The sequence below is a fragment of the Anarrhichthys ocellatus genome, unplaced genomic scaffold (genome assembly GCF_004355925.1).
Source record: "Anarrhichthys ocellatus isolate YVR2014 unplaced genomic scaffold, GSC_Weel_1.0 scaffold21, whole genome shotgun sequence".
Taxonomy (NCBI): Eukaryota; Metazoa; Chordata; class Actinopteri; order Perciformes; family Anarhichadidae; genus Anarrhichthys; species Anarrhichthys ocellatus.
In genome coordinates this window covers 4,733,433-4,757,412 of record NW_022280051.1, presented here as the reverse complement: position 1 = coordinate 4,757,412, position 23,980 = coordinate 4,733,433, and the positions used below count along the sequence as shown (strand labels likewise).

General features: G+C 43.8%; 3 protein-coding genes across 5 annotated transcripts in view; 1 reads left to right on the top strand and 2 right to left on the bottom strand.

The window, feature by feature from the left end:
* Positions 1 to 2,755: 2,755 nt before the first annotated feature.
* On the bottom strand, positions 2,756 to 10,491 carry itfg2 (integrin alpha FG-GAP repeat containing 2). 3 transcript variants are annotated; one of them, XM_031858771.1, is made up of 12 exons: positions 10,078 to 10,491; positions 9,309 to 9,404; positions 9,180 to 9,221; positions 8,918 to 9,095; positions 8,691 to 8,830; positions 8,351 to 8,499; positions 8,175 to 8,269; positions 8,038 to 8,094; positions 7,362 to 7,453; positions 7,151 to 7,268; positions 6,374 to 6,547; positions 2,756 to 4,413 (listed from the first exon to the last, which is right to left on the bottom strand). In XM_031858771.1, the coding sequence occupies exons 1-12, from the start codon at positions 10,171 to 10,173 to the stop codon at positions 4,346 to 4,348; spliced, it is 1,305 nt and encodes a 434-aa protein (XP_031714631.1). In that variant the 5' UTR covers positions 10,174 to 10,491; the 3' UTR covers positions 2,756 to 4,345. The 3 variants fall into 3 exon arrangements, with proteins under 3 accessions (XP_031714631.1, XP_031714632.1, XP_031714633.1); XM_031858772.1 differs by having other exon boundaries at positions 8,038 to 8,091; XM_031858773.1 differs by lacking the exon at positions 2,756 to 4,413 and having other exon boundaries at positions 6,466 to 6,547; positions 7,106 to 7,268.
* A 3,206-nt stretch (positions 10,492 to 13,697) lies between these two features.
* Positions 13,698 to 15,424, top strand: ascl1a (achaete-scute family bHLH transcription factor 1a). Its single transcript, XM_031859227.1, has 2 exons — positions 13,698 to 14,454; positions 14,567 to 15,424. Exon 1 carries the CDS (start codon positions 13,838 to 13,840, stop codon positions 14,438 to 14,440), a length of 603 nt encoding a protein of 200 aa, XP_031715087.1. The 5' UTR covers positions 13,698 to 13,837; the 3' UTR covers positions 14,441 to 14,454; positions 14,567 to 15,424.
* Positions 15,425 to 18,613: 3,189 nt separating this feature from the next.
* The window catches only part of LOC116390052 (histone-lysine N-methyltransferase 2D), a 41,196-nt gene continuing 35,829 nt past the window's right edge, over positions 18,614 to 23,980 (bottom strand). Inside the window, exons 10-14 of the mRNA XM_031859294.1 lie at positions 23,622 to 23,692; positions 23,115 to 23,225; positions 22,785 to 22,882; positions 19,682 to 19,751; positions 18,614 to 18,850 (exon numbers count right to left, since the gene is read on the bottom strand). Of these exons, the coding sequence (XP_031715154.1) occupies positions 18,614 to 18,850; positions 19,682 to 19,751; positions 22,785 to 22,882; positions 23,115 to 23,225; positions 23,622 to 23,692 (587 nt within the window). The remainder of the gene's footprint in view (positions 18,851 to 19,681; positions 19,752 to 22,784; positions 22,883 to 23,114; positions 23,226 to 23,621; positions 23,693 to 23,980) is intronic.

Genomic DNA, 23,980 nt, shown 5'->3' with positions numbered 1-23,980 from the left:
CCTCTCTGCATCTGCCGAGATGAAACCTCTGGCTATTAACGCTGCCTGGTGTGCTGTTCATGCTGCAGCTTTCCCCCCAGCGAGCATCGAGGGGATGATGCAACCGATGAAAGCCGCAGAATTAAGCTCGACGCCGACAGAAATTGGACGCTGTTAATCAGTGGTGTCAGTTCCCTCGGCTGCTTGGAGCCGTTGATGGAACGTGATGGAGCTCATGTCAAGCCCCCCCCCCCCCCCTCCACCTCCCCCCACACACAATTTGGGGTCCAGCTGTCTGTCAGTCAGGATCAGATCCACATTACCACCCACTGTACCACCACCAGGACCAAGCATGCACCAGGCTGAGGAGGGAGATGCTCATGTGAACTGGCAGGAAGGGTGGAGAGAAATTACAATATAATGTAATTCAATACAGAAATATTGCAAAGCATGGCCTAAAATATGACCACAATGAAGGAAGAAGTACTCGGAGCCTTTACTTAAGTAGTAACTCAAGCTGCCGCAGTAATTATGCAAATGAAGAAGCAGTGTGACGTTATTATAGAGCCATACGTCTGCATACAGAGGAGGTAAGGACGGATAGATGGGCAAACTAAATGTTAGACTTTAAGTCAACGTGGGTTTCTTTTAATCATGAACAGAATTGTCCCCTAAACTTTACAAAGTAGTAATTGTAGCAAAACCAAGATGTTTTTCTCACCTTTCCCTGAACCTCATCAAACCAAAATGGGTCTGAAAGGCATGAATCAATGTTTAATTGTTGGAATGAAACTATCTGAGAAGTCTCCTTTTTATAGGAGGCCAAAAGAAAAGTATTGTATTTCATAAGCTCACCATATCATCAGCAGTCATGTAAGTGTGGTGCTGTAAAAAGTACCTGAAAATGATCCGGTTGTAGAAGACCACCCAAATCTACAGCAGGTGTTTCATGTTCTTTCAAAGCCTGCACATAATTATCCTCGTGCACTGAAGCCGTCCCTGCCGTGTGTGATTCATCGGCATTGTGTTCCAGATGTATGAGGTGTTTAAGTGGAAGGCGTCTTTGTGAGTGAATTAATCACTAGACTACTTGGATTGACCAATCAAACATAATGGCTGCATATATTTATCTAAAATCACGCTTGGCATGTTCAGGTAAACGGGTGCATCACAGACAACGAGGTCAAAAAGGTCTTTTGATTGACGAGGATCACGACTGTGCAGTAGGAGTTCGTGGGGAACAGTGACAGCGAAGCGGAGTCAGCACAAACAAGCACAGTGACAACAGATCGTCTGAACGCCACCCTGACAGCGACCCGACACTGGAGGGTTGTGGAGGATGTAATGTGTGCTCCAGGAAGAGGCCGGCTGTCAGTTTGTTTTCAGATCACAGAGGAGCTCTTCTCCATTTCGAGCAGCAACATTTCCTTTTAGCAGATTAAAGCTTTTCAAAAGAAGTTTACAAAAGCTCCTTCAATGTTGGATGAAATCATTATAATCCCTTCTCTCCTCAATTCAGTTTTTTTTTTTATAATAAAGAATTTAACATTTTATTTTTATTCATACAGAAATAGGGTTAGTCCTTTATCTGTCAATGTAAGGCTGCAGAACAGATGCTTAATATTGCATTTTAAATAACGTGTTTAAATAATATCTGATATCAAGGAAAGGCTGCAGCATCTATTCACGGTGAAGCATGTGGAGAGCAGCCTCGAGGGAGAGTGGTTTCATGCTGTCACGTTCTGTAGACGGGCTCCTCGTGATGCTTTATAAATATTAAAGTCATGCTACATGTTGACGTCTCAACCTTTCTGGCTTGTGGAGTCTTACCTTAAGTCTCAATTTGTCAAAATAAATATTAATTGTCATATGAATCATGATCCCCAGATGATGTTTCCTACCGACTTCTCCTCTAGCGCCACCATGAGGCTGACATTTGTAGTTTTCATCAAAATCTCGGTCTCAAAAAGTAGCTTCAGCTGTCTTTTGTGTTTAGTGCTAATTAGCAAATGTCATTGTGGCCATGTTAGCATGCTGATGATAGCATTTAGCTCAATGCACCTTTGTCACAAAGAGCTGCTGGCATGGCTGTAGACTTTAAGTCTTTAATTTCCTCTTTCTAGCTCATTTATATGATTTTTACTGGATAAAGCCTGGATAATGGTTCAGATTTTAAAAGAAACCCCAAAAGGAGGTCAGTTTCAAAAAGCAATCCAATGTTGTTTACCTGGTTCAGGTCTGGTTCACCTCCTTTTGAAGTTTATCAAACGTTTCGACTGAGGCTTCCCTCAGTGAATGTTACAGGTCAGGTGCACATAATTAGAACTAATTAACTTATTAACTAACAATGGGGTATTGACTTAGAGCTTTTAAAGAAAAACATGGCAACAAATAAATAAAAAACAAACGAAAATGGAAAAAATCAAGTAAAATATTTAATGAAACACTAACTAAATAATAAAATTAAAAAAAATTAAAAATCTCTATATCCAGAGAGCCTCTCTCTCCATTTGTGGTTTCAAAAAGCAATAATTTGACATTTGTCACAAAAACCCATGACCCAAGAATATGACCCAAAGTAATCAGGGCCCTATGACATGTTTCTCCTTGAAATATTGCTCTACTCCACGGTAACCTTTAAACTCCTCAGAGAAGTGAATACAAAACTAAAACACAGCTCCAAGCTGCATAACATCAAACTCCCCTGAGGCAATATCGCTCGTGGGCCAACCTCCAGATGGCAATAACACTTCTAAAAAAGGGCAATTTGGGCTTTTATTGTGGTAATGATGGGGCTAAAATAGCTGCAGACAAAACCATACACAAAATACACACAAGGTCAGCGAGCTCATGTCGAGGCCGTTACCCCCGAGTGGACTTCATGTCTCCGGGTCAGACGTATGAGACGTGTTTTATGTCCTGCCTGCCTGCTCGGGGGGCAAAGGTCACAGTCACACAGGGCCCAGCACTGGAAACCAGGGGAGGACTGTGCATTCTGAACAGGCTGATAATTCCTCTGGGGAACCAGGAGACGGAGGGTTAATGTCAGACCTAAATCCAGTGTAACAGACAGGATCCATAAGAACAACAACGTGACCATTAATGGTCATAAACACACATCAGACTGAACTCACTGAGCAGGAATGTTCACGTCTAATGAGGACAAACTGCAGCCGAACCACCGACGTGTTGACTTTGAGATAAAACAGTAAGTAACAAGGTCACCACTTAACATTTGTGAGGAGAACATATGATCATCATAAAGGATAATATAACCTACATATTACTTGCTTGTTTCAAACGCTGATGGGGTCAAAAACATCATTAGCTTCTTAAAATGACACCAACTAGAAGTGACATACTGCATTTTACAACTTATATATTATACTAATACTAAACTCTTTTTTAATACTGTTATATTGCTTAACAATATATAATGTGATGTACCTTTCACCTCATAATATATCTGTTATCCCATTCTTTCATCATTTATCATATTATGTTAATATGTTCAGTCTTATTCTATTCTTTATTTATATCTCTATACTTATACAAACATGCAATTATATACTTGTACCATCAGTCTGGTGTACGCTGTCACTTTAACCACACCACTGTCACTGTACCTTGCAATTTCTGTCTTCTTACGTTATAGTTTTCTATTCGTATTTGACTTTTTTTAATACACCCCTTAGTAATTATGTAGACAAAAACTTTAAATGCACCGACAAAAGCTACACCCTCATGTTTCATTTGAGAGGAGGATTTAAATTTTAAGTCAACAAGTGACGGCAAAGAAAAACACGGCAGCATCAGCAACTCGACCTGTGGAGCTCTGAGCGAGCAGGACGAGGGTCCTATAGGCGAAGGCTTCTCCCCCGACACGTCCTCTAAAGGGCAGAAACTCAGGAGATGAGAGGCTGCGGCCTACGAGGACACCTGAGCCTGCTTTTACCCTTTACACACACACACACACACACAAATTTATATTGCATGAGGAAAGAGAGAGGCTGTATAGGTGGTTATAGGATCCTCCCGTTGGGAACGGTGGGTGATTCCTTCAATACCACCTCTTGTAACGCCCTGCAGCCACTGACAAACTACACTTGCTGTCACGTCTGGAGCGCTTCATGTCTTCCAGAAGTTTAAATTCTGAGATGCTGCACAGGATGAAAAGCAAAAAGGCCCCTCGCTTGTTCAGCTGATGTTTTTTTATTTTCCCTGCATTGTGCCCCATGCTTTCATCTTCAGGGGAGAGCGAGGCAGCGAGTGCAGATTAGAGACCAGCAGCACAGGAGACAGACAATCGGTGTTTATTAACAGAGTATTTACAGTCAGAGGAGACAGCAGTGTGTCGATGTGTGTGCTAAGTCTGCGAATCCTTGTAGAGAACATTCGCCACCAGTGCTCTCACTGCTGCCGGGTCGTCGGTATCTGTGGAGGGGAAACACAAACATGACCACTGATATGAGACACTTTCTCACTGGTTAGAACTTCTTCTTTGGTAGGGAGTCATATGACGGCCTTATTAGGGGCCATTGTAAGTAAAAAAAAAAAAAAGAAGATTAAAGTTGTAAATTTACAAGACAAAAATCAGAGTTATTGTCTGAGATGAAAGTGGTGAATTTTAGAAGAAAATATTTAAAAATTCACGTGAAAAACTTGAAAATATTGGCAAGGAGATGGAGACATTGTGAATCGGCCCATTCAGAAGAAAACAACAACATACTGATTTGAGTTTCTGTCTCGTAAATATGGGAGTATTTTCTTTCAAATCTACCACTTTAATTTCAGAGAATATCCCCTTTTTTTTCCCTCTGAAATATACGTCTTTAATCTCAGAAATTATGAGTTTTTTCTAAAATATTACGCCCCTGCTCTACCTACAACAGCCCAGATACAGCTTCAACCGTTGTAGATTCAAACTAGAGTGAAACAAGTCGAAACTAGCCGATGATTGAAGGAAGCATAAACTGTGTATAATCAGAAACCTTCCCACGTGGTGGTGGAGAACTGACAGACTCTTCATCATCACCCTTTGGCTTTTAGGCGAGTTGTTAATGTGAATGAACAGCAGGGACGAGCTGGAGAGCTGACATTTCTAGCAGGTCAGCGTGACACAGCTCACACAGCTGACACCTACAGTTCAGCTTCACTCTCATTCCTCCCTTTTTATTTGCAGTTATGTGTATTTAACAGCGTCATGTTTTAGTAAGGCTGCATATGAAAGTAAATGCTCTTCAAGCTATTTTTTGATTGCCTAAATTCATGTTCTCATGTGGACAAAAAACTGTAAACATGCAAAGCCAAATATCCCCTCCAGTCCACACTCAACACATCAGACACATCTTTACACTCTTACTCGTCTGCAATCTCTCCTCCTCTCTACTTCCTCGTCCCCAGGCTGCTACAGCAGACATTCTCCACACTGGGTTAGGTAACTGTGAAATCCTCAGTGGAAAGAAAACAACAGGCCCAGAGGTTGAATTATTAACGGAGGCAGCAGGAAGCTACGCTAACAGGCACCACCAGGCTTCAGAAAAATCAGCCGGAACCTGCAATTTTCATCTCTAATCACAATGCTGCAGCAAGTCTCGCTAATCGTCGCTGGGTTGGTTTCCACTCGTTAATAAGAGTTATCTTCACAAAAAAACATTTTATACACGACACGCACGCGGGCAGATTAATGATCTAACTGAAGGAAATGAACAGGAAATAAAGAACCATTGTGTGCCTTCACAATGATTAACCAACTTATTGACGGAGTTAAACATTGTTCGTCGGGAGGATTGTGTTCGGAGAGAAGCTGGCTCTGGGGTCTGTGTGCTCGAGGATTACAGCCTCGCTCAAGATGTTTCAGTCCTCTCAGCACATTCGACTGACAGACTATAGATGTACAGAGCATGACAAAATAGGATTAGAGTCTTCCTTCAGTGCATTTCCTCCCTGACCTCTTCGTGCATGCGTAAATGTGTCGAGTTGAAAAATAAGTCATTTTTAAAGCACTTTGATTTGCATTTTATTTGTTTGAAAGGTGATGTATAAATAAAGCCTGATTGATTTATTGACTGACCATGCAATCTAAAAACAAAAAAGGTTGAATTTTGTTCAAAAATCATAACTGTGAGAAAATTGGTTCAATCATGAAACGTGACCCCGTAAGAAAGAATCTGTTTGTACGAGTTGTTCCTGCACTAGAGCAGGATGTCGTTAGCAGCAATAATCTGTCATGTGGGGATCATTTCTATTCTCCCCACTTAGTGTTAAGACGCGATGGCAAACAAGTTGACAACAATCAGTCTCAGCTGGTCTCTTGTCCAATTACAACAACAAACAGAGGAGACGTCGGTTTGAACGTGAGGAAGGATGCTCTAATCTGAATCGGCGTACGTACCGACTCCCAGCACCTTCAGGTGTTTGGTGAACTCCGGTTGCTCCTCCAGGACCCGTAACATGTTGGTGGACTCCATGCGCTCCAGCTCCACCTTCCAGTAGATGTAGATTTTGTGATTGAAGCTGACGTACACCAGACAGGGGCTGTTCTTACCCTCCTTACATGTGTACTGACCTGCAGCCACACACACACACACACACACAAGAACACACTCAAAAACTAAACTTATTATAGATATATACAATATTCACCCAATATGTGGCGGGCAGTGCTGTGATTTACTGTGTTATGTGAATCACAATGAACACATCAGCTGAACTCTGATGCCAAATATACATCTTTGTGAGAGAGCCAGCTTCCACACAAACAGAGAAACCAACCAATCTAATCTCCCTTAATGATCACAGAGACAGACCAGAGACACACACACACACACACACACACACACACACACACACACACACACACACACACACACTGTAGGTGCAAGGAAACAAAACCCAATGGAATCCGACAGATCAAACAAAGTCTCTGGTCTCCCTCTCTAATCCACTTACTTCTGCAAATGTCATATTAGCTCCCTCAAATGAACTGTGGCTTGTTTAAACACTGCAGAAAGATTTGAAAAGGAAGAAGAAGAAGACCGGGTGAAGCCAAAGCTCAACGCCGCCACCTACTGGTGCCATGAGTTTACTCACACCACCCAAAGCACCACCCAGGAGAGAATCTGACCTGATACAAAGGATGACTTTGGGGGTCAGGGACGAGGTCTCTCACCCGCACAGAAGGCATTGACGTTCTCATCGAACTGGAACCGCACGACAGTCCGATTGTGGTCAATGATGTAGGTTTGACCGTCCCAGGCGCACGCCACCACCTCCTCTCTGCCGTCTCCCTGGGAAAAAAAACACACATACACCCTCACCGTGATTATCAAAACAATGGAACCTAAAAGTATTTAGCTCTCCATAAACACACACAAACTCACGGTGACGTCGAGCTTCTGCAGTGCAAACAGCTGATGATCCACCTGCACGGACCACAGCAGCTGCTCTGAGCTGTCCATCAACTTCAGCGTGCCTGAACATTTGAAGGTAGAAACAGATCCACGCGGAACATTAAAGTTCTGCTCAAGAAACACGGAAAACGAAATGCTTTCTGGCAAACCCCGATTCTGAGAAGTCTGAAATGAAACAATTCAAGTGAACGGTTATTTAATGTGTGTGGCTGGTAAACGCAGAGTGAACTCAGTCCAAACACATTCTTGTCAACGAGGTAAGAAAGATCGATGCTGCTCTGAGAACCTGTAACACTTCCACACTGCGGACAACTGATCAGGTATAAGCCGATAACCTCTGATGTGTTGGCTCATCAAGGTGTCCCCAAGAGACTGTTGGTGTAAAATGCTGCCAGCTTACAGCCTTAATGATGATAATCCCACTGGATCCTCTCTGCTTGAAATATTGATGGACTCTCCAGCTGCTCTGAGAGCTGTTTGCCAGGAGGATCCCCTTCATTGACTAACAGCCATGACGTAGACTGAATGTTTGGTTACATATAGTATTACTACTACTGCAAACACAAAAATGTGCTGGTTCTCCAAACTCCATCTACTGTAGTAACACACTGACTGTGGAGAAAAGCCTCATGACTTCATGACTTACCATCTAAAGTACAGAGAGCAAACAGCCCACATGTAGAAGATTCCTCTTTAGAGCCTGCTGAAAAGCAGAAACACATGGTTAGATTCCGTTTTAATATTACGCGTACTAAATATTGTCTACACTATAGAAACACGGACCTTTACTGATGCTGCCGATGAGATGAGTGGAAACATTCTTGTTGTGTATCCGCCCGGTGGTCAGATGGAGAACTACATCTCTGGAAGGTCCCTCACTGTGAGCGAAGACATGGAGACACGTTTAATCAGTGTCCTGCATCTACACGTCTAGAACTTTTGTTTGTGACCGTGTCTACCTCCCAGGGGTGGGGGGGGCTTCTTCTCCGGAGCTGTTGGAGTCCTGTTGAGTCCAGGAGCACAGCAGGATGGCGTAGCCACAGCCCGGCTGAGACACCATCAGCTCTGGTAAACCCTCTGGACCCGGGTTCACCGACAAACTGTCCACCTGCACCACAGACGTTCACATTAAACTGACTTTCAATTTGTGTGGTTGGATAAGAAGCTTTCATTTCACTGTACACGACGACTTTATCTTCTCTGTGTTGCACATTTAAACATGTATATTTACATATATACATTTAAAAAGTACATATGTAAGAAACAAGTAATAATTCCTGCAGCTGAAGCGAAGTGTACCTGCCCCTCCAGAAGCCATTTCTTCAGCAGAACCAGCTGTCCAGATCCGAGCTCTGAGCCGTCGGACGGCTCCTCCCAACGGAAAGCTCGCACCACTCGGTCCGTGTAGCCGACCACCAGCTCACTGCGGCCGTCACCGTCTACGGCACAGGAGTGCACACGCTGTGGTCAAATTCAGGAAGCAAGACACACAGGACGCATACAGAAGATGGAAGGAAGTCATTTACCGATATCACTGATGAGGATGACTTTGGTGTTGGCAGGAATATGTTGGGTGAAAAGAGGCTTCTGGTCGTCTGGGGACATGAACTCATGCTGACTGGATGAATCCGCTTTACTTGCAGTGGCAGCTGTCAAGTCAAAGAGGTGAAACCAGCCCTCCGCACCGACAGCCACCACGAAGTTCTGCCAAACGAGGAAAAAACACGATGTTGGGAACACCACCAAAAATATTCATGCTACGCTGCTGCTGCTGATTTCATAACTCACCTTTCCTTTGTTGCAGACGTCTCCAACTGCAACACAAGTCAGCTGCCAAACCAAGACACATTGTATGAGTAAGAGAAACAGATTCTCTCTATGAAATCATCATCATGAGTTCCCTGTTTGTGTACTGACCATGCCCACACAGGTTCTGGTGACCCAGGGTTTGGAGTCGTCATTCTTGTACACAAGCAGCTTCCCGTTGGTGTCGCCCACAACCAGCTCGTTCAACTGCAGTGAATGGAGACAGACGGCACATTTGCTTTGCTTTAATACGGAAACACCACAAACACAGAAGAATAACCTGAGAGTTTATCATGGTGTATAAATGTAGGAGGACTGGAGAGAAGCCACACAGAAGTGTATGAATGTTGGCATCAGGTATAATCAGTCAGCATGTGACCAAAAGGTCCACATGTAGACTTCAACTGATTTAAAATGAGTGTGGGGTTCTAATGAAGCACACATATCAATCATATTTAGAGCTACAGCAACATTTGGTCCAAAGAATGTCACACATTGAGAAAATGCAGACACTGCTCATCTTTCAAATGCCTTTTTTTTTGTCTGAGCAACGATCCAAAACCCAAAGACATTAAAATATAAGACAAGAAGAAAGAAGGAGCAAATTCTCAGATGTGAGAAGCTTTCAATATTTGAATATGTTCCACACAGAACTTTTGTTTTGTGACCTTATTTCTACAGTATGCCATCAAGGAAAGTACTTCAGTCTTTTGCAGAGAGTGCATTCAAAAGTAATGCAGACTTACGTTCTTACACCAAGTTACATGCATGTTTTGAGCATTTTTATTAAAGCATGCACTCAATCTGTACCTTATTCCAGGTTTACGTTACATAATTCATGGGCTGTGAGATGAATCTACAATAATGTCATCGTACTCACCGAGTCGTTGTCAGCGTCTCCCAGACAGATCGCGTGAGGAAACAGAGTTCCTGTGAAATCCAAAGCGACACGTTGAACGTAGTTCAAGGACCGCATAGTTAGCTATCGTTAGCTATATTTTAAAACCGCTAAATCACACTCATTTGAGAAGCTGCTGTTAATAGCTGGACCAAAGATAGTTCATGATTTTGATAGCTAGCTAAGCTAACATTAGCTCTCATGGGCTAAGGAGCTACAATTAACGTTAGTTTCTCCTAAAAAGCGCGATATAACATTGTATCCTTCATACCTAACTGCTTTCTAAAAACTACCTATTTGTTGAATTACGTTAAAGCCCGTATAGATGATTAAATGGATGGTTACGTAGCTGTATAGTTGCTAGCTTCTTCCTAGTAAACAAAAGCACGTGACCTTAGAAAGTACGGCAGCTTAGTAGAGACAAACTACCTATATCGCAAACATTACCGCGCTTTAATGATACTCAGTTCAAATGTGTTAAATCTGGGTTTTCCATGAAATTGTATGAATGAAATTAATCTTTGACATCTTATCAAAATGTCACATTGCAAGAGTACATTTAAAAAGGTCAATATTCTAACCCCAAATAATTAAACATCAATATATTTGAAAATTGTGCAGGATAATTCTCTGCAGCTGAATCTTTTTTATGCTATATTTACCCTTTAACCCCTTGTAAAAGTATACTATTAATGTTTATATGTCAGTTTTGTAAAATGGAGAGAAGTTACCTCCAGCGTCAAGTACCACTGTTGTCCACTAGAGGGCGACATTCAATCACAACTTTTCACGTCAGGCAGAAAACAACGCATCGCAGAGGGAGGAGGTGTTTACACAAACACCAAAGAGAAGGCAGAAGTTAATTACAGAAATAGTCTTTTAAAAATGTTTCTAACTCATTGCAACAGGTGGTTGAATTATTTGTTCGGTTTTGTTTTTCCCCTTTCTTGTCCTCCATTTTATTTCCTCTCACTTTATTATATTTTATTCTTGTTGTAGGCAATACACATATTTCTGTATGAATGAATGAATGAAACTAAAACAAAGAATGAAAAGATTCATTAAACACAGAAAAAATATATCCATTTACAGTAATTAACCGTAGGACATTTTTTGCACATTTTATCTATTAATTAAAAAAGAGCAACTGCTAAACGTCAGTCTTTAAACATATATCCATTACTAATGGTGCACCTGCCGAAAGACAACAAAACACTGTCAGAAAAACAGTTTTTAATGACAAACAAATTGAAAGATTATCCCTCACATCACACACAAAGATGCTATGGATGATACGGGTGCTTGTGAGTTTTTGTTTTATTGTCTCCACAAAGCGAACTCCCCAAAGAAAAGAGAGAAATACAGAAAGTGGTTAAAGGAGAACTCGGGCGCCCAGATGTCATATTAATTATTACACTCGGCTAAGACTGGAAAGTCCCTCGAAGAAAGAAAAAAAGGAGCGCCCTCCCAGCCTCTGGAAGACCAGCAGCAGAGAGAGAGAGAGAGAGAGAGAGAGAGAGAGAGAGAGAGAGAGAGAGTCCTCACAAAGCGCTAATTGGACTCTGGAAGCACACTGACAGGGCATGGATAGGTTTCAGAAAGCCAGGCGATGGTGAAGGAGTGCAGGGGGAGGCTGAATAGAACCCACGCTTCTTTTCTAAACTCTCTTGCTGGGCGAAAAAAAGGGCGAGAGGGAGAGAGAGAGAGAACAAGGGGGGGGGAAAGAAAAGAAAAGTATTGGGTGGTGGTGTGTGGGTGTGTGTGTGTGTGTGTGTGTGTGGAGGGGGGGTTGGGACTAGGGGGTTCGTCAATGCAAGCTTTTTTTTAAACACTGTCAACGCAGAAAAATTGCACAATTTATTACAATCCCGACTTCAGAACGCATGTAGACAGGCGCACGCGCACAGGGTGTGTGTGTGAGGTTATTTGCACACACAGCAAGGAATTGTACACACGCATTGAAAAACAAAAGCACTGATAGAGAAGAACGTCATGCGCAAAATGGGAAAATTACGCACAAACTAAAAAAACAAATAATCCTAAATCTGATTTCTCTCATCGCACGTGCACGCGCCAACACACGCACACACAAACCTTATCTGTACGCACGCATGGAAAGCCATAAAAACACGCAGAGAAGTACTTCGTGCGCAAAAAATAATAATAATTACGCGCAAACTGAAAAACAATCTATTTTTCTCGGGTTTATTGGATTTACACGCACCACTGCACATGCACGCGCAAACGCACTTAAAAAAACAGAGAGGGCAACACAGTTTGGTCTTGGTTTTGTTCCGCGCTGAAAGACGTGTTTTATCATTCTTCACTTTTCAGAGCGACATTAATGGAGAGAACACTCCGCGTCCACGCTACTGTAACCGTATCGGGTGTATCAAATCAGACACAAAGCCTCCTCCAAACTGATTCTTTGGGGCCCCCAACAGATTTGCGCTCCTCCGTTCCGCCTGTGCGCGGCTGATGATCCGCTCTAATCAAAGTGGAAAATTCGGCCTCTGACGCACAATGGTCCCTAAAATGAGCGGCATTCAGACGCGTCTGTAGCGCTGACAATAAAACTAGACGTGTTTGAGTTGAAACGCCAGCGAGCGACTGATTTACATGCAGAGCTCTCAGATAAAGTGTAGCACGAGGAGAGAGAGAGAGAGAGAGAGAGAGAGAGAGAGAGAGAGAGAGAGAGAGAGAGAGAGAGAGAGAGAGAGAGAGAGAGAGAGAGAGAGAGAGAGAGCTGTCTTTCAGCACCACAGTTTGGCTCTATAGATAAACGGATAAAATATATTTTTCTCATTCTGAATTATGATTTTTTTTACTGGTCTTTTGAAGTAAACAAACAATTCATCATACATTCTTCAGAACACAAACTCTCTCCCATTATTTACTCTATTTGAAAAGCCATATGACTTTTGATATCACTTGTTGATGTGAGACTTTGAAACGGACTTTCTCAACATCTCTGACAACTCGCGCAGCGTCTGTTCAGTGAAACACAAAGAGAAGTTCTCACACTCATGAATTTATAAAATCCATATGAGACATGACTTTTAGTTTAGTGTTTACAAGATTCACATATTAGACAAAGTTACAATCTATTCGTTAAATGATTCCCAAATGGTCCAATTACAGAGTTGTTCATGATATCTGACATCTAAAATAATGACAAAAAAATCGATGAAATTGACATAATAAATATAAAAACAACAGTTTTTTGTTCATTCAAACATGGACACAAACAGGTTGTTTGCTTTGGACCGAAACATTAAAACTCTTTAGTGTTTCTCTTCATAATGTTGTGAACATATTGTCCTGAACGGGACTCTGTGTTGAAAACTTTCCTCTCCGCTCTGCCTCACCTAACTGACACCCGTGATAGATAGAAAAGAAAAGAAAGGAAAAAACCTCACCACTGACTGTTTGCTTAGTGCTTCAAGTGGCACGCGTCCGGCGCGCGCAACGCACCGGCACCGGGGCAGGAGCCCAAGGTGAATCCACGCGACCGGAGGGCGTGGCCAGTCCCCCATCCAAATGTATTGAAAAGCAGTGGCGTCTGTCCTCGAGGACTCAGAGCAGCTTTGAGGAACGCGCGAGGCAGCAGTCCAGCGGACTGCCCCCACTGAAAACAAGTGCACGTCAAACGGCCACACCACGTGAACGGCACGAGCGGGACGCACCGCCTCGAGACTTGGTGATTCTTTATAATTTTATATATTTTTTTTGTTTACTGGAAATGGACTTCACAGCCAAGATGGAAATTAACATCAGCCAGCAGCAGCTTCTGCCGCCCGCTTGCTTCTTCGCCGCCGCTGCGGCGCAGAGCGTCCAGCTGAGCCCGAGCGGCAGCAGCCAGGGCAGCGGGAAGTCGGGCTCCAAGCAGCCCAAGAGGCAGCGCTCGTCCTCTCCGGAGCTGTTGCGCTGCAAGCGAAGACTGAATTTCGCGGGTTTCGGCTACAGCCTTCCCCCGCAGCAGCCGCACGCGGTGGCCCGGAGGAACGAGAGGGAGCGCAACCGGGTGAAGCTGGTCAACAACGGCTTCGCCACTCTGCGGGAGCACGTCCCCAACGGCGCCGCCAACAAGAAGATGAGCAAAGTGGAGACGCTGCGCTCGGCCGTGGAGTACATTCGCGCCCTGCAGCAACTGCTGGACGAGCACGACGCGGTGAGCGCGGCGTTTCAGTCCGGCGTCCTGTCGCCCGACATGTCGCAGGGATACTCCCATGACATGAACTCCATGGCAGGTTCACCGGTGTCCTCGTACTCATCCGACGAGGGCTCCTACGTCGCCCTCAGTCCGGAGGAGCAGGAGCTGCTCGACTTCACCAACTGGTTCTGAGCGTCTATACAAAGGTAAGAACACTGAAAGACATCAGAATTAATATAAGATGACATTGTCGATAAACATTCACGATAAACACCCTGAACAGTGGCTTACCCTTTCTTTTCCTCCTTCTTCTCACAGACATATGGATCAACTCACTTTACTGTTGAAGTGCGCTTGGGATGTTCCCGGAGGAGGCTGGGTGTCCTCAAGAACAAGACGCATTGTCCTTTAACGCCCGGTCCTCCCAGACTGACAGAAAGACAGACACGGCCTTAACGTCCCCAACAACTTGGGGGTAAATCAGGCCGGAGATCAGCGCCAAAGGATTAAAGGAAGACGGTTCTCCTGACAGCGTGGGAATCAAAGCTTCTGTGCATTTGCCCATGATAAACAAACACAACAACAACCCTAAAGTGAATTCATGCTCTATAAAAACATTATTTAATATGTCGCTCTTCAACTATGCTAAACCCAATCACAGAACACCAACCCTTTGGTAAACCTCTCTGACGTTTTGATTCAGAAAAATGCTTCCAAGTCACAGATTTATTCTATACAATTCTATATGAAACGCTTTTTTTTTAAATATATTAAGCTATTTTTGTATGTAAGAGATTTATAGATGTTTTGTACACATCCTTTTTGTATATATTTTGTCTATATATTGCGAAGTTGCTTCTATACCTCCTGCCTATGTAGACGTGTAGTCTATTATTCTCTGGCTCTTCTGTTCATGAGGTTTCCAGAAGGAGTTTGACACTCCGACGTTTTATTCTAGCACCAATGTGTCTTATTTAATAGCAAAACATGTTATTGCATTATGTCATGAAGTTCACAATGATCAAAACGTATGCAGCTATTGTCCAAACAGAGCGCAATGGCCATGCATTGTCTCTTTATACTGCCAGCTCTATATTGTCTTCACATAAACAGATGTTGAAAAAAAGAAGTCTTATAACCATATTTTCTACACTCCAGTCCAAGAATAAAATGATTTGCTACTGAATTATTTTCTGTCTTGTTATTTTGGGGCGTATCTAAAGGAGGGGGATCACTTTTGGTCCCAGCTTTCAACATGTGGTTTGTAACTAATTGGAGGGGAAAGCGATAGGGAATGATAGAGATAGGATTATACTGCACTTTAAGGAGAAAGGGGAGAAAGAAACAACTTTTACGCACAGTTACGCACATTTTACGCACGATGCATTTTCTTTCCAGGCTGTCAAATCCATAACATAATGGCGCCTTAAAGCTTCTCGTCACATTTCCCTCAGCCGAACCCTCAATGTCCAAGTCTGCCTAATCTCTTCTGTACAATTGGACAGCATCTACAACTGAATTGATCCTTTTTTTTGCGCAAGAGCAAAAAGTAAATCTGGCGTCTCAAGTGCATAAACGTTAAAGTCATTTCTGTTTATTTCAAAGAATTACGAAATTCTACTAAAGCAGCAGCTGTAAGATACAATCACTGATGAAACATTTCTCCAAAGAAATGGACCTTGAAGTAAACAAACACCAGCAAAAAATGATCATTTTCTAATGAATGAGTTAAAACGCCTGTAATCATAGTTTGTTCTGTATGCAGCTTTAAACTGCGCGTTAACTGTTCCTAGTATAAACAAATACAAACTAGATTTAACGGGATTCACTATCTACAACACAAACGTTTTAAAACGGAAGAGAGAGCACCAAAGTTGGAGCTTTCGCATTATTTTTTATTTTCATCCAAACAAACATGAGAACTTTGCCAGCGTCTTTTTGAATTAGCAGACGGAGAGAATGTCGGTGTGACGGGGACCACCAGTAGATTTTGAGGTAGAGCTCGTGTTTAACTGCAAAACGAAGTTTGACAGGTAGGGCGGAGGCTGCAGCCGGACGCGTGTCTGCTTTAATGAGTGAATGGGGTTTGTGTGGTGGTCGAGTGGAGACACGGAGCTGAATTGGCTGATGGCGTGTGCCTCCTGACAGCAGCATGCCGCTGAACACACAACAATCACCACCTGGGAAGGAGGGAACAAGCCCAGTGTGTGTGTGTGTGTGTGTGTGTTTTTGGAGTATGTGAGTGTGTGTGTGCGTGTGTGTGTGTGATACTTTGGCTAGTCTTTACTATATTTTTTAAAGCTGTTTTCGACAATAAACTCGAAGAAAACAAATACAAATACTCACAGATTTAAGGAAAGAATGAAATATTTTATCCACAAAAAGAAAGTAAGTGCACAACCACGTGGGTTGTGAACAGGGTCATTGTGCAAGATGCATGTGCGCTGCATCAGTTGTTCTCAATGGTGGGTTCATGGACCACCAGGGGGCCCTGTGAGGGAGCAAGAGGGCCCCTCGAAGAATGAACATGGCTCCAAGAAAGTAGGAAGAACACATTGTTGTAAATACTTACAAATTTATAATAATTATTTAATTCAGGTTTGAGCAACAAACATCATTACAGGGATTACATGTTTTTCTGATAGAGAAATGTTTTGCCAAATTTGACAGCAGTTTATTATATTTAAGTATTAACATTTATCACTCTGAAAAACAGTCAACTCATTTATCAAAGGTACAATCTGCTCATCCCAACACCAAACCCCCCCCAAAAGAGTAATTCCCAAATCTTATTTTTCAAATGCAACACAATTATGACAAATTTCCAAACACAAAATGTGAACTTTACAACTCTAAATGTAAAAATACCTTAAACGTATAACTAGTCCGGCTTTTACACCCTGTAAAGCTGTGAGACACATCAGCATGTTTCATTTTTCATCCTCAGAGAATTACAAATAAGTTCTTCACCCGTCAGCGACAGCGACTAGTGGAGGATACTGAAGACAAACACTTTATTTGAAGTCCAAAGTGTTCTTATCAACGCTTGAATAGAATATCAATAGAATAGTATTTCTGACAGCTTTAGAATCACAGTTTTCTCTCGTTTTTTTTTCATGATGACATATGCTGCTTACAGGACATCCCTGATATCTAACAATCCTGGTTTGTTGCCCTGTCAGAGTCCATTACGTTTCCCTCTGTGGCGGTCTGTCAAGCGTGTATGAGCCGCAGGAGAGCACGGCCATATCTAATTGGCAAAGCTGAGGCAAAACAATGGCTCAAAGTGTATTGGTTGAATATCTCATTCAATATCATTCATCAGTGTTGATTAAATCGGATAGAAGAGAACGACAGTCTGAGCTGCTCAAACGTTGTTTTTCTTTCTCCAGAACAATACAAAGATGTTCATCAGAATATCTTTACGTGAGCCCCGCCCCCCGAAGCAGAGAGAGTCCGGGCCAGTTTGTAGAAGGAGTTTTTATGCAATGCAGCCAATATTATAGTACTGCGATGCATTTAAAGCTTTGTCAAACTGTGCAAGACTTTGTCCAGTGAGAAACGATCACCATCCACTGCTACAGAACATTTCAGGACCATAGACAGCACTTCACAGCTCTATGAAATGTCAAGTATGTCACAGCAACAAAGAAGGACCGTTTAATACATTGCATTTTCATGTATGGTTTTCAAAAGACATTTATCCAAACATCAAGGATTCTGGAGAAGTATTAAGCGACTGTAAAAATAAGTTGTAAAAGTTCATTTTACAGATGCTCACTAGTGATTTCAGAGCAGAAGGATTGCCTCTACACGGCTCTCAACATGGTGACTGCTGAGCAGGCGGTTAGCAGCTAACGGTGCTAACAACGCCAGAAGTGTTTACCTGAGGGGGAGCCATACATAGCAAATAGTTGCTTGCTGCTATATTAATGCTCTGAATGTGGAATTTAGCATCTTTAAGTCCCTAGCTAGAGCACAAAATGTCACCTTTTCACTTACGTCGTTAGTCAACGTATCTCCGACTCGGAGAGGCTGATGTGAACAGTTTTCCCACTCTGCTGCTCGTATTTACGGTTTAAACAATATGATGTGAACGTTGATTGTGGCGATCCCATCGGAATGAATTCAACTTTCCACGAAATTTAGCCTTTGAAATGGTGGTGTGACAGGGCTTAAAAGATCATGGGAGATTAATAACTTTGTGAACAATTACTACGGTGCTAAATTCACTCCCTTTAATCGAAGCGTCTCTTATTTCTTGTGTGTTCTTTTCACAGTCCTGGTAGTTTCAGTGGCAGTGATGCTGGTGCCTGAGCCACACAGGGCTGACGGTGCAGTGGCTGAGGTCAGAGGTTGCTGGAGTCATCGAGAGGGTTGGAGATGACCGACTTGTGAATGAGCATGAAGAGCGGCAGGTAGGCCAGGAAGTCCAGCAGGTACAGGGGGGGGGATGTGCTGCAGCTCCAGCCTGACGGCCGCCTCCTGCTCCAGGTGGATTCCTCCGGCCTTCAGCTCCAAAAGCAGCTGCTCCGCGCTGATGAAGCCCCGCTGAGCTCCGGCGTCTCCTTGCTGCTCCTCCAGGAGGAACAGGAACAGTTGCTACACAATAATAATAATATATTTGACATAAATAAGAAGGCAAACTGGCTTTGAACTCTCTCTGAGCACTGTTGTGAGCGCGTTGGTGTATGCACACATTATTGTGTGCGATTCTCAGCCTCAGATTACCTCAACCTGTTTCAGGTCTTGTTTGAGTGCACCTGTTTGCACAGTTAATGCAGTCAAGGTGATAATTGCTGTGGTAGGGGGAATAATCCCTCTGGCAATCAGCCCATTCTCAGGTTCCTCCTGTCTTTCAGTTGCTCAGCACTTCCTTGTATGAATGAGGGCCGGGCCTGCTTGCGAGCGGCCAGCTGGTAGGCTAGTCCCGGTCCATCTGAGATGAGCCGTGTGTCTCGGGCTGATTACAGGGCTGGGCGGAGTGGACGGCATGTTCACTGCTGGGCACTTTAATGAGATTAGGGCTTTGCTAATCTATGAAAAGGGAAAAGCACCCCTCTCTTTCTTCCTCTGGCTTGCTTCCCTCATTTCTATGCATGCGGGCTGAGTGTCTTTCATTTAAAAAAAGGAAAAAAAAAAAGGGCTAGCTTTACAAAGCATGCTTTGGAATTGCTCTTCAAAGTGTTTACCAGTATTTATTTCATTATAATTATACCCGCAGAGCCATGAAAGAGGGGCGGAGACGGAGTTTGTGGCATGAATGTGACTCATGTGAGAGTTAATCTGATGTTGCGTGGAGGCTGAAGTGCACCTTGTGAATACAAATTCAAGAGTATAGACATGTGTGTGTGTGGGGGGGGGGGGGGGAGACCATTAGCCAGCAGACGCTTAAGAGAATTTGAGGAAACGTAAGACAAACTTTTATATTACCTTCGCTTTGAAGAGCCTCACTTCTAAAGAGCGGAAGTCCATGTCGGTGATTAGTGATCGCATAAACTCACTGGAAGAAAACAGCATAATTAACGCATTAGTTGGTGACAGTTGCTTCTGCAAAAGAACACGTGAGCATAGTTTAAAAAAAAGTACATTTATAATCAAGGGAGATAAAATCAAGAATGAGTTCTCAGCTCCTAGTACAGTTCAAGCTGGATCCTACACTTCTCATAAAGCAACTCAAAAGTGTTTTGTGTTTCACCTTTCCTTCCTGGTGAATGCCAACGCCCTCAGCTTGTAATGTAGGTATTCTGTTATAAATTAAAAGATAACCCTGATGACTTTTGTGAGCCTCAGAGGACGTTTTAAAGTGTCAATGAATCTTTGACAAGCCTACATTTGTCCAAACAGGGCCGTTGTGAATCACAATGACAACTTTGTCATCCATCTTCAATCCAATCAGTGTGAAAGTGTTGTGAAATACTTTAGTGGCCGCTGCAGACACATTCGGGACAAATCTGTTGGCGGCGGCGGGTGATTTTTGGCGGGTCAGTCCCATGCGATGTCGTGTGCAGAGAAGTGATGGTAAAGTGTTCTGAGCCCATTGTGGTTGCTCACAGTGGCCTGGCTGCCAAACAATACGTGTGCACACGTGGACATCCCGCCACAGTAACGGATAAAAACCGCTCTGGCTTTGGGGACAGTGTGTGTGTGTGTGTGTGTGTGTGTGTGTGTGTGGTGGGGGAGCTGGAGCAGAGTGAGCGGGGGTTAACGGGGGTTCGTGTGGAGGTTAATGGAGGGAAATAAGCGACCGGGGGCACACTCTGGTGCAATGTGACCACTGGCAGACCAACAAAATCTAGGTCCACACGGATAATTAGAGGGAGACACGACCGATTGTGTTGGGACAGACCTCTCCTGTTCAGCGTGTGGCACAGCGACGGTCGTCTCTTCTCTAACGAGCGCCCGGTGTTAATGAGCCCCTCCTCGCCGCGCGCTCAATGGCCTGCTAGAGCGAAGAACGGCCGAGCGCTAGGCCAACGAGTGCAATGCACGCCTGAGTGCTCCCTGCGCTGCGATTGGCCCTGGTCCTCTAACCACAGTGCAGGCAGTGGCTTGATGGGGATGAAGCGAGACAGGGCAGCTAATGATCATTAATTGCACTTGGTTTGCAGTAAAAGAGTCCAAAATGCTGGTGTGCCAAGGACACTGGCGTGATAATGGCTAGCATGAACGAGGGTCCAGGGGACTGGTGATGGGGAAGGTAATAGCAGCCTAACTCATTTTCTTTTGTCGGCCCTCCTCTGGCACCCCGCTGTGGTCAACACAGAAGACTTCTCGCTTACGTAATGCCCAACATTTTGGCGGTCTCCTCATTGGGGAGCCGGTATGTAGTCCGGCGGGGGGTGAAGGGACGCAAACATAATCTGACCTAGTTTTATTTGACAGAATTGACAGTTGTCGAGGACACTTTTGAGCGGTATGCAGGGACGCAGTGCTGACTGGGTAGGAGGGAAACTCTCTGGAGGAGGAGGGAAACCCGCATTGGTGGTCTCGGTTCTGCTGTCTCATGGTTTCACCAACATCCTCCGCTCCTTGACCCATTTAGTGCAGTGAATTTCCCGGAGCGAGGAAACTTCCAGTAACTGTCAGTGCACGCTCACAGATCCAACGCGAGCAACAAGGCATGCGAGTGACAAAAACAATGACTGCGACGGCTCCACCGATGCCGTTTGGGAATCCTGTATGGCAATGTGCTTCTTGGCAGACCATGTGACTTGCCCTGAGGGAATGTGGCGCCGTGTGAGGTGGACTTGTTGGGGAGCACAATGCTACGCAGGGACAGATGGGTTGAGTCAAGGGCCAAAACAGCACGGCACAGAGGGTGAGAAGCAGGCAACAAGAGAGCCGAAGAGATTAGAGACATGAGAGGGACGGACAGGGAGAGTTGTAAAGCAGGGGGAGGGGGTGCAATTAGTGCAAAGTAAAATCAGAAGAAAAATAATTATATATAAAAATCATCTCCTCAGATTTCAAAGCCTGACATGATCAGAAAGGCTGATTGTGTAACTACTGATGCAGTTTATTTCTAAAATAGGATTAGAGACAACAGGATTAACTGAAACAGGTAAGAGGATCAATTTAGTTCAGTCGGGATGAGACGACAGAAGGATGCTATTGTTTTCTCCTTGTTTAGGAGCCGGCATTATGAACGCCGATCTCCTCTCTTATTATTCAAATCGCAAAAAAGGAGTTTAGTGAAAAGAGGTTTAATATGGTCGTTCATTATCATTACTATAATTGCCTCCATACAGAGGAGACACCCTGGTCTCTCTGTGCCAGTGGAGCAGGCAGTCTACAGGCCTCCTCTAATACACAACACAAAGGGCCGGCCGTAAATCAGAGGGCCCCGTGACCCTGACCCTGTCCTCGCTGAGAGGGAGCTCTCACTCCGGGGTGAGGGCTTTGGGAGCAGGCCTTGACCCTCGGAGACCTCCAGAGTAGGCTTGGCTCCACACACTCCTGTCTGTAGGAAGCTTTACACCCCAGGGCAGAAGAAAAACAGCGATGTGTGTGGGAATCTGCGACATATGGGTCATAATGTAGAGACACGAGGACGCTAAGGACGAGTTCAAATCAGAGTGATGTCTTCTGTCTGCACAGGGGCAAATGAAGGAATGCAAGTAACTATTATTATTGATTACCCTGCAGATGAATGCCTGTTCACACGTTAACACCCTCAAAACGTCTTGTTTTGAATATTCAATTCAAAGTTAAATAAATCAGAAATAAATCTGCAAATCCCCACATTTGAGAAGCTGAAACCAGAGAAGGTTTAGCATTTTAGCTCAACAACTTGATGCCAACATCGTCGTTTGCTTTGGTCGTTTGATGTGATGAGGCCGTTATCACGTCTAAACTAAAGTCACAAAACGTTTGAAGACGCGAGAAGAAGAGGATCAAAGGGAGCCCCACACACGACGACAAATTAACTGGAACAAATTTGCGTACACACTCTTATTCTTATTTATGGCGGGTCAGGGACTCCTCTTCCGGCCTCATTGAGGAGTTCAGAGCGTGTCTGCTGAAGGTCACTTACTCCATGGCGGCTACTTTCTGTGCCAGGCTTGCAATCACAGCAAAGAGCCTCAGGTCCACGAGCCCATCTGTCACTCTGAAGTCCACCATCTCTAGGATCTAAGAAAAAGCAGAATAAAGACATACACTTAGCTCAAAGTGCTGCAGTTTCTATTGCCACATTTCCACTGGATGGTACAACACTACACGGCTCTACTCAACTCGCTGATTGGTTGATTGGTTGTGTTGGAAGCTCCGATTGTGCTGTTTTTATGTCAGTAAAACGCAGTGTGTGTGTGTGTGTGTTTAATTAAATAGTTGTGTATCTGCATGTGTACAGATACAAGCCGACCCTGTAGACGTAGATTTCTTCTTCGTCAGACAGCAGCTCCGGAGGGATGATGTTTTTAAGAGCAAGCAGAGCCTGAAGGCAGGAGATGTAGCCGTCATCATCACCGTCCTCCTGCAAAGAAAGATCATCACCATCATCATCACCATCATCATCATCATCACCATCATCACCATCATCGAGATCAGCGGTTCACCTGAAAGTATTTTTAAGGGTCTAAGAGGCAAAAGTATCCAGCAGACAATTCAGAAAAATCTATTCTGAGCATGGAAGCTCATTCTTGACCTCAGATTGACAAAATAAAAAATCTTAATTCAAGATGCTGTAAAATGCTGTTTTTCTACAATTAATCTATTTATTGACAAAATAATGAAAATAGTTGTTAATTGAAGCCCTGTTTTCATCCTCATTGTTGAAAAATCACCTTGTTCTGAATAGGGAGTGCAACATATTACAGTGAGTGACAGAGAATATCCCAAATATAAAGGGGTTGAATGCCTTTTCACTTACTGCTTCAAAAGCTCTTTTGTACTCAGCCAGCTTCTCCTGACTGAAAATGCAATACTTTGCCAAAAAGTCGACTGCAAAGAGAAGAGAAGACAAAGACAAACCTTGAGAGCTGGTGGAATGAATACCAACTGGACTTTCCGACAGCATTTTGTTCACTTGTGCATCGCATGTCACACCATTTCATAAGAGTGATTTCCAGCTTGAGAAACAGAATTAGGTTCTCTCTGTGTGTGCAGACTGGATTAGAGCAATATTTCTCTCCTCCGGTCGCACTAGGGTCATGGAGGACGGACAATACAGGGCGAGTGGTTCACAGGGCGCCCAGTTGGCCATGATTGAGAAGGGGGGGGGGGGGGGGG

Excerpts from the sequence above, each read along its gene's own strand:
- itfg2 (XM_031858771.1), bottom strand. The coding sequence starts at position 10,173 with ATGCGGTCCTTGAACTACGTTCAACGTGTCGCTTTGGATTTCACAGGA. Across the intron at positions 8,831-8,917 it reads CATCCTCATCAGTGATATCG|ACGGTGACGGCCGCAGTGAG; the intron begins GTAAATGACTTC and ends CCTGTGCCGTAG. Across the intron at positions 4,414-6,373 it reads CCTGAAGGTGCTGGGAGTCG|ATACCGACGACCCGGCAGCA; the intron begins GTACGTACGCCG and ends TCCCCTCCACAG.
- ascl1a (XM_031859227.1), top strand. The coding sequence starts at position 13,838 with ATGGACTTCACAGCCAAGATGGAAATTAACATCAGCCAGCAGCAGCTT.